At 37.0% G+C, this 10,038-nt stretch overlaps 1 protein-coding gene across 1 annotated transcript in view; it reads left to right on the plus strand.

Moving 5' to 3' along the window:
* DCP1A (decapping mRNA 1A) overlaps window positions 1–9,824 on the plus strand; it is a gene marked incomplete at its 5' end in the record, with an annotated part of 33,625 nt that extends 23,801 nt beyond the window's left edge. Inside the window, 4 exons of the mRNA XM_082004497.1 lie at window positions 2,603–3,367; window positions 5,692–5,757; window positions 7,841–8,059; window positions 9,672–9,824. Coding sequence (XP_081860623.1) covers window positions 2,603–3,367; window positions 5,692–5,757; window positions 7,841–8,059; window positions 9,672–9,752 — 1,131 coding nt within the window. The 3' untranslated portion in view covers window positions 9,753–9,824. The remainder of the gene's footprint in view (window positions 1–2,602; window positions 3,368–5,691; window positions 5,758–7,840; window positions 8,060–9,671) is intronic.
* Between the last annotated feature and the right edge of the window lie 214 nt (window positions 9,825–10,038).

The following is a 10,038-nucleotide window of genomic DNA, read 5'->3' on the forward strand; positions in this document are numbered from 1 at the left end:
AAATGTGTGCAAGCTTGCACTTAGTACTTGTAAACAAAATACTTACTTTGTAGTAGTAGTAAGTAATTCCCAGTACAGGTTAGGTCTAGGGTATGGGTAGCAGGAATCTGTTTTAGGGGATGGGGTAGTAACAGTTAATGAATTAAAATGAGTGAGGGGTGGGGAGTTCGCTGGGATTACTGGCTATCACAGCCCCCTCTACCCCCTCAGCAGCACCTCTGCTTGTGGATCAGCACATGCTTGCTGCGTGCCTGCTCTTGAGACCTGGCAGCAGGGTTTGCCTGAGGTTTTGCTTTAAAAGAAGATATTTTCTTTTGGGTCACTCCATGTAGACTGTACAGAGTCAGCTGAAGTGCCCCACCTGACCGTGCATGGAATTGCAGAACAGAAATCAAATAACTAGTAAAGGAAAAATTGAAAAGATAAGATTCTAATCAATAGCTTTGCAGTAACTAAAGGGAAACAGTTGATTTATGGGGCGGGTGAAATGGCATGTTTTTAATTCTGTTGAGCTATTTAAATATTTAAAATAATAGCTGCAGAGATATTTGAAAAAATTAATTGGGTAACAAGTGATAATTCTGTAAAGCTAGTTAACTGGGTTCAAATATATCACAAATGTGTTTCATCTTGTCCATGTTATTAAAAACATGATTAAGTGGAAGACTACTGGAAAAACATTCCATTTCAACTGTAAAATTACATTTTTCACCTAACTGAAACAGGTGACCAGTGAAATTTAAAAATAGTGTACATATGATCACTTGTATGTTGATTGACTAACTTCATTTCATACTAAAGATATCACAGATTTGGTAATAAAAAGAAATGTCTGTGTTACTCTGAAGTTCAAGTTTTTAATCTTGGCAGTTCAAAATGAAAATCAGTTGTATCATGAAATGCTTTCGTGCCAGCAATTGGCAAAGCTGAACCAGAAGACTGAAATTAAACTTTACAGTGCCAGCTCTGACTGCTAATTCATGTTGCAATATATCTGCAATGATTTCTGGAGAACCCCTCCGAGCACCACTCTGTTCCTTTCAAGTAAAGTGATCATGTGGCCTTCTTGCCTTTGATGATACGCTCAAAATATACGTCATCCAGAGATGGGACAGGCAGGAGGTGTGTCTTATACTTCAGGCTGGAAATTAGCTTTGTGTTTGAGACTGTGTCAACATAAGAGGCTAGTATGATTTGGGTCAGAGCACGGTAGAGATTTCTGTTTATTACTTGAATATTGTAATGTATTAATAAAGGAAAGCTAGTCTATTTATCATACTGAAGTGAAAAGCTGAGTTTAAAATGAGATGGTATAGTGATTTTTCTCTTAATGGAATCTTTACACTTGAAGGACAGGTCTCCAGAACAGTAAAATCAGTGGAGAAAAGAAAGAACAACTTTCTAGGAAGAATTCTGGACATAATTAACAAGGTTTAAAAACTATAGAATGTCTCAGCAGCAAAATAAAAGTGAGCCTGACGTTAAGCTAGCTAAAAATGAGTAACAACAATGGCAGTGGATATTAGTAACCTGGGCAGAATTCAATATGATTTCAAGCTCAAGGGGTTTTTTGTTAGGCTACTTGCATGCTACCTGTACTGCCATACCTTCACTGCTGTTATCTGCCCTAGTAAAATTATAGCTAGCATAGCAATGTCGTGGTACAGTAGTTGTCATTGTAAAATAGCATCTTTCTTTAGCCATACCATCAGAATACGCTGGGATTGTGCTGCAGGCCATTCTGGCTTCTGAACAGAATGTTGTATTTTAGTCTAGCTGTTTTATATAACTTCTGGCCCTGTGCAACCTAAAAAAAAAAAAGGCAAATTTTGAGATTAAGGGTGTTAATAGCTGTTTCTTTTCTCTTTCATGAAACACGTTTTTAAACATTTTCAGCAAAATACTAAGATGATATTGTTAAAATCAGATTTTTCTAACCATGTCAGTGCTGTAGGCTAGATGTGTATTGTTGGGAGAGGCTACAGGATGAGTAGATGTACCTGTGTGTGTGTATACACACACACACACTTTTTAAGGAGATACATATATATATATATGCTTAGATCTATACAGATTCTTTTACCTATTGTAACATCTATTGCACTGTTAATGAAAAGGGTAAGAACAACTGTCTAGGCATGTATTGCTAGATCAGTTGTGTACCTTCAGGTTTCTCTGTTCCTCTCCCATCTTTTAGGCCATTTAATTATTTCCAACTCTATAAATTCTGTGTGGATTTTGTTCAGTGTGGTATGTTCTCCTCCCCTGCCCCTCCCTGAAGTGCCTTGTGTAGTTAGGACTGATCGATGATGGCAGGTGCCATCTTAATGACAGAATCCATAGCCTTCCCCCTTCTTTACTAGCAGTGCACAGTCGGTTCATAGAAGGCTGTAGAGAAAAAGCTTACATAGACAGGATGTTCCCTCTGAATGAAATTGATTTAAAAATTCCTGTAAATAGGGCACACGATATCCAAACTGAATTTTAAATGCATTTGACCTAGCTGTCTTTCATAGTTTTCTTAAAATTGTAGTAGACTATGTGAGATGTGTAGCGGTACGTATATTTCTAAACTGAAAACTTCCTTTTCCCTTCTTTCTAGCCATTTCAGTCAAGGCAGAAGCATCTGACTTTGGAGGAACTGTTTGGAACCTCTGTACCAAAGGAACAGCCCGCAGCTCCGTATCCCAATCCAGAGAGAACGGAAAAGTTGCAGACTGGCGCCTCCACCAGAGAGCAGCACAGTTTGCTCTTGCCTTTTTCCTTTGACCAGTCAACAGTAATACAACAATCACTAGGGAAATCTGAAAGTCCAAGCATTAAAACCAGTGCCAACCCTTTGAATCAGCAGGAATGTTTAACACCTATGCTAATACCTCCAGCTTCAGTTTCCCAGCCTGATGTAAAAAATGTTTCAAGCTATTCAGTTCGTTTAAGCCCTGTTCTTAATTCAGCCTCGACAATGGAAGCTGCCTCTGCTCAGATGCTTCCTGGCCTAAAACAAAACAACAGTATAATGCAAGTTATGCAGCAAGCTGCCAAGCAGATATCCCCACTAGTGAATCAGCCGCCATCTGAAGTGAACCACGCTCCACAAAATCTAATGGCTGGCCAAAGCCAGCTTATAACACCCTTGACATCAACAAATACAGGAACTGTCTCAAATACATCCCATACAAGTGTTGATCTTCTCCAGAAACTCAGGTTGACCCCACAGCATGACCAAATGCAACAGCAGTCTCTCACTAAGACTTCCTTAACACCAAATATCTCTGCCTCGGTTGGCCAACTTGCAACACCAGAAAGTTTCAAAGAATCTCACAGTAAGCTGTCAGCCTTGAACAGCAAGATAATCTCTCCCCTTCAGGTATTCTGTGGGTTTTTATATCCATGAAGCTTTAGACTGTTTTTAGACTACATATGTTTTCCTTTGGAAAATGTGCTGTTCTGTATTAACCTTTTAAAAATAATTAAGGACTTCCACTGGGTGATACTGATTGAATTGTTAACTTAGACATCCAATTCCATTAGTTTTATATCATTAGCATCTGCTGTCAGTGACAGACCTATCTGTAGAAGAGGAGATTTTTTTTCAAGCTGGTGCTGTTAGGGGATGAGTAAATCCCAAAGAATTCATCTGTACTTGTGTCAGAAAAACACTGCTAATAACTGATGATCTGAGAGGGGACAGAGGTTACAGACTGATCAGCGTTACAAGAGTTGATGCTGTGGGAGTCTAGCCTTTACCTTCTTTGAAGGTACAAAATTAACAGTTTCCTGCTTCTGGTTATTTTGCTTTGGATGTTTTGTACCCCTTCTGCTGGGGATACCTGTGGGCTACATTATTGAGATATTGTTAGTTATTTAGTAAAATGGATCGTAAACTGATTTATTTTGTCTAATTGACTGCCTTGGTTTGTTTTATCCTAGTATCACTTACAAAGGACTTTTTATTTCTTGTAGGAGAATCTGCTGTCTATGCCTTAACATAAGACAGAGCAGTAAATTTGTTTTGAGAGACTAGGTGCAAACATTATAATCTTTTCTTTCAGTTAGTGTTTCTCTACTGTATAATTGGCTACCTCAGTAGTAGAGACATTAATGAGTTTGGGTTATTGGATTTCTTTTTTCTCCAAAAGGATTAACTTTCTGTAGTGCCCACCTCTGAGGTTATCCAGACTTCTCTTCATTTTGTTGCGTCATTAATTTATTTTATTTACATTCATGCAGACTAAGCCAGTGTTTGATCAAGGCTTCTTGCATCTTGGGTACAGTGGTGATGCAAAAATAAAAAAACACCAAACAATACTACTTACAGCTCCATCTTCATGAATTTCCTAATGTTCATTATTATCCAGTGCTTGCCACTGCGTTTTAAAAAGATTTTTGCTAGCCCTTTCTGGGTCAGCTGCTACTCTTTGCTATGAATATGGTGATGACTTACTCATAAGAGAGATCTAATCAAAAGCTCAACTCTTCAGCTTGTAATTTGTCCTAAGCATTACTTTAGAATACCCTGTATTTTTCAAGTGTTGCTTTTCTGTCCTCAGAAGAGTTATCCCTGTCTTAAACATTAAGAAATGGGTGTGTTTCCATTGTGCTGTCTTTCTAGTTACCTTATTTCTAATCTGTTCTTATTTCTACTGCTGCTCTTGAAAATCTTCCAGAAGGCTATGACTGTTACACGCTAGTATTATTTTACTAGTGATCAACTTTTTGAAATGTTTGGACTGATTCATTTTGCAGAGGGAGCAGATTCAAGTACAGCATTGAGCAGCTGTCTTGATCTAGTATTGAACAACTGTATATTCTGAGCAATTTTTTTCTTTTGTGTACTACTAAACCTTGGTACAGAATTGACTGAAAGTTGTGACATCTTTGAGCATTTAGAAAAGTTGGCTGAATTTATCCATAACTGCCCTTGACTGCATTTATTCAATGTCTGATAGCCTTGGAAATGAGCTCTTCATATGCCACTCACACCCTTTTTTTTTCCTTCTATCATGTCCACTGTGTGTACATATTTTCATTAGACAAAATGCTCTGTAGTCCAGACACACTCTCAAACTAGCAAAAGATTTCTTAACTCTTGAGTAATTAGACTTTAAGAATTTGATCTTGTGCTTGTTACCACTTCATAAAGCTAACTTTATTTTTGTCATTAAGGACTATCAATTCCCTGAATGTTATATTATAGTCTTGAAATGTGACTAAAGTAGTATCTGGATGCTGTTTGCAAAGGTATAAAATACTTCTGAAATTCTAGAAGAAAACAGCATTTAATTTTTGTGGAGGTGATGAGATAAAGCTCCTAGAAAAAAATACAGAATTTAACGTATTCAATTGGCAATTCACCAAACTGATTACAAACTACTGAACTCTTCATTTCGTAGCATTTGTTTTGTTCCCAGTTTCAGTGTTGTAATGCTTACATTTATTTTTTTTAACTGTAGTAGTCTTCAGAAATGTTTTGTTATGGCTTTACACATTTGTTGTAATACTGAACGCATAAATTCAAATTTTTCCTCTTTTTCCAACTTCCCACTATTATATCAATTTTACAAAATGGAACAAATTATATCTAAAATCTGCTGAAACCTGCATTTTTGTGCTTTCATAAAACCAGAGAACTACCACTGGAAATTGAGCTGTGGATGCTAACTTGTGAATTATGATTTCTTTTTAACTTAGACTGTCCAACAAAACAAGGAATCAGAAGTATTTTCACAGCCGAAGACTTTGTCTAAAGCAAGTCAAGTAAGTGAATAAATACTTCCAATAATTGTTTGTGGAGTTTCTTAAAAAAATAAAAAAAGGCTCTGTGTGTGTAAAACTGTGGTAAGCAGGTGGTATCTCAAATACTCGTTGTGCACTGACCATATTTAAAGTGCTGTTATGAAGCAGAAACAAGCTGTACTGAAGCAAGGGGGAAGTTTCTGTAGACTGCTATGAATGAGTATGCTTTTTTGTTGTACAGTGCCTCTTATGGTTGATGCTAATGCAGAAATGAGAATGCATTTTTGGATCTGCAATCTTGCATTGAGTTTACACCATTTGAACAGATTTTTTTATCTTGTAAGCAAGCAGTAGTGATGCTATAATATTGCAGTAGGGTCTATTAGCTAGCCTTAGCCCAACCTGAAGCACCCCAGAGCCATAAAATGCAATCCTTGCCTTACTGTCTCTTTCAGTTTTCCTGAGATACCTTGTATTTTATGACAAAGATACCAAAGGAAGATGGAGGAAGAAAAGAATAACAGGCATTTGTTACTGCAAAACTTTCTAATAGCAAATTATAGTGATCTAAATACAGATTTAACATTACTAGAACTGCCTTTGCATAACAGTTCAATGTAATGTCAGTATAAAATTTTTCAATTGTCAAATAAAAATTTTTCAATATTGCAGTTAAAAAAACCCTGGTAATAGTCAAGTATTCAAGAATTGTTTTTAATTACCGTTTTGTTATGTATTCTTTTCAGGATACTATCTATAACTTAAGTTTACTTTGCCTTTACTCCCCCCCCCCTTTTTCAAGTCTGTTAAATTGCCTCATTCTTGTCCAACTTGCACTACATAAAAGCAGTTTTAGTAGCATGCCCAGATGTGATTGCGAAGGCAGTAAAAATGGTCCTGCTTAAAGTAAGATGCTGTGGTAGCTACTGGCCTGATGTAAGACAAGCTATACAGTCTGTTCATGACACAGTAAATAATTATCTAAATAAAAGCATTTTACATGGATTTGGGAATTTTAAGAAACATGTGCGTGTTTTGTGGTAAACTGCACTTGTTGCCTTAAACATGTGGTCTTCAGCTGAAATGCCACACTGTAAGTCTTCACAGTTTTGACTATAACAAAATCAATTTGCTAGTTCTGCTGTTGATGTTGTTATATATGCATTAACTTTAGATGGCTTTGCAGGTTTTATTTCTTCTGAAGATTTTTGTTATCCAAGGGGAACTCTTTCTGCAGATGTATCAAACATCTTTACATATCACATTAAGTTTTGCTTTCTTTTGAGTAAGACTGGCTTCTTTATTTTCTTTTCTTCCCCCCCCATGTTGGTCATTCTGGAAGCCGAAGCAAGATGTAGATTATCATACTGAATAATAATAATTGCAGGTCTCAGAAGATGCCAGAGTTGCTCAAAGCTGATGTTTATTCATGTCCACTTTATGCAAATATAATATTCCTATACATTTGTGATTGATGTTTAAAAGGAAGAGTGATAAAGGCAGTGTGTGGATTTCTGTAATGAAATAGACACAGACTTGTGGAAGAATGAAGTGCGAAGATGGTCCTCAAAATACTGCTGTCTCTCCAAGGGAAAATGTACATAGAATGAGAATATTTCCATGTACTCCAATGCTTTAATTATAGTTCATCAGTCATTTTAAATATCTTTGAGATACTTCAAATTATAAGTGTATTTGTTGGAGACCATAGACGTGAGGGGGTGGAAAACAGGACTAGCTTTTCTGTAAATACCTAAGGAAAAATAATAATTTGCAAAGCAACTACAGGCTCCTTTGATTACCTAGGTGAGAAGCTCATCTTTTATTCTACGTGTTACATTTCAAAAATTCTGGAAGGTAGCAACCATATGAGGAGGAAGGACTCTGCACACAAGAATATTGAAGACTTTTACCCTCTTCAGCTTTTAAAATGAGAATTATTATTGATACTAATCTTCATAGGTATATATTTCTTCATTAAGAACAGCTGTATTCTGTAATACCTGACTGAAAAACTGTGGCTACAATTTTTTTTTAATGCTCATCTCTCCAGCATTTGTTCTTACTGGACATGGTGCTTATTGATTTTTCTCTTCTTTTACAGGTTGCACCTCCACAGTTTGTTACAGCCACAACTACAGTAACGCCTTCAGTCCTCTTGTCTCCTAGTGTTTTTCAGCAATCAGCTACAAAAGCTACTGAAGTGGAGAGTAAAGCCAATTCTTCTTCGCCTTTAACGCTTGGAACAACAGAAATTCAGACTATACCTCCTACTGTTCTCAGTAGATCTCAGCTTCAAGAAGCACTGATACATCTAATAAAGGTCCTGTCTTTATAGAACTCAATTTCTGAGGGATGGGGTTCCAAGTATGGTAGCCAGTACTGAGAAATTCTGTACTCCTATAACTCCTTTTGCCCTGAAACATTACAGAAGTTGTTCTTTTCTGTTGGAAGGTGTAGATTACTCCACACTGTATGCATAGTATGGCACAGCTTGTTCCTTTTGGTTGCAAGATGGAGGACTTAAGACAGAGCTGTATGTCAGATGTGTCCTTTCACATCCATCTGAATTTGTAGACAAGTGAGGAAAAAGTTGCACTAGTAGAAGCCTTAGTATGGGGATGGGGGGGTTGGTTTTGTTGTCTTTGTAATTGTTCCTGCTTTCCCAAGGAAAGCTTTGGTGTTTCCAGTTCCCTAGAACTGTTCCTGATCTTTAACTTAAGTATGTGTCTTTGAAATGGAAATGCAAAGTTGTTTTTCTGCTATTTGTAGGGACTAAAAAGTTCAGTTGAATTAAAGCTGGGATGTTGGGAGTAGCCATGCAGTGAGATCATTTTAACCTCTAATGTCGTGGTGGAGTAGCATTTATGACAAACCGTTCTTCGTTAACTCTGGATTCTCTTGCCCCCTCCATGCTGGTGTTAGTAGAGCTTACATCCAAAATGCAAGTCTAAAAATAACAAACAGTATCTTCCCAGCAATAAAGTTGTTAGGACCAAAAAGGGCCACTGCCAGATCCCATCATTAGCTAGGTTGCCTGATTTATCTATGTTGGTTTTGCATAACACTTTTGTGTATTGGTGTGTATGTTTTTCTCTGTTTAAAAACATAAACTAACTTACAAGTCAGTCTTACAACTGAGCTCAGCTGCCAGAATATTATTCTCATTAAAGACATAGCGCACTGATTCTCACCCAGTAGCATGAAGAGGATCATTTCAGTGATTTTAGAGAGCTGATTGGAGTATTTGGCCCCAGTTTTATCTATATAAAGAGATAGCTGAATGAAGACCAAAATAGACATACCCTGCAGCATGGGAGTACTTGTGCAGCAGTCTCCAAGCAGGATACTAAATTTGCTATGCAGATCTTGTAAAAAGAATATTACATCTTCAAGCTAGATGATTAGATACCAGTTCTGTAAACTTGCAATTGGAAGGAATTAGGAAGTATCTCTAAATATTGTCTGTAAAATAAACAAATTCACTTCCCATTAATGCTTTGACAAGACTTCTTGTATAACACACTGCAGTCCCTTGCAGGCTGATCTCACAGACAGAAATAACGTTACTTCTGACACTTGTGCAGACTTTATTTAGGAGCCTGTACACAGGGTGGAATTACCTGTGTCTAAGACTAAGGTTTGGACTCTGGAGGGAAGTGAAATTATGTGGCCAAGGCTGACCTAATGACCACTGTTTTGTTTGTTTGAACATCCAGTGTGCTTAGTGATCTCTTTAGGTGTCTTACCGGCTTCGTGGTTCAAAGTCTGTATGCTGTCCAAAAAGCATTGCCTTTTGTACAAGTATGTAGCTAGTTCCTTTCTCTTAACTGTTAGATAGCTAGCACTATAAGGAATCCTTATCCACAACTTAAATGACATTGAATTAAACGTTTTTGGCATCTTTTTTCTAATGTGTTTTTTTTTTCCTGCAGAATGATTCCCGTTTTCTCAGCACTATTCATGAAGTCTACTTGCAAGTCCTAACCAAGAGTACAGACAACATTAAGCTATAACTGAAGCTAAATCTACTTAAAATATATCAATTTTAGAAACAATTATGCCTCGTCTATAAAACTAATATTTTTGTAAAAGAATATTTAGTTTTCAACGTCTTGAATTTGAACCTGTTAGGAAAGACTATTCCTTAAATACTTACGAAAGTAATGTTCTCAGAAGTGATCTAGGTTTTCACTGTGATCATCACCAGCAAACCTTTGTTCTTATTGGGGAGGGGACTTAAGTTGCATTTGAGCTCTCATTAGCATTAAGTGAATGTGCAGATGTTTGCTCTGGCTTTCA

The sequence above is a fragment of the Phaethon aethereus genome, assembly GCF_964289735.1.
Source record: "Phaethon aethereus genome assembly, chromosome: 11".
NCBI lineage: Eukaryota > Metazoa > Chordata > Aves > Phaethontiformes > Phaethontidae > Phaethon > Phaethon aethereus.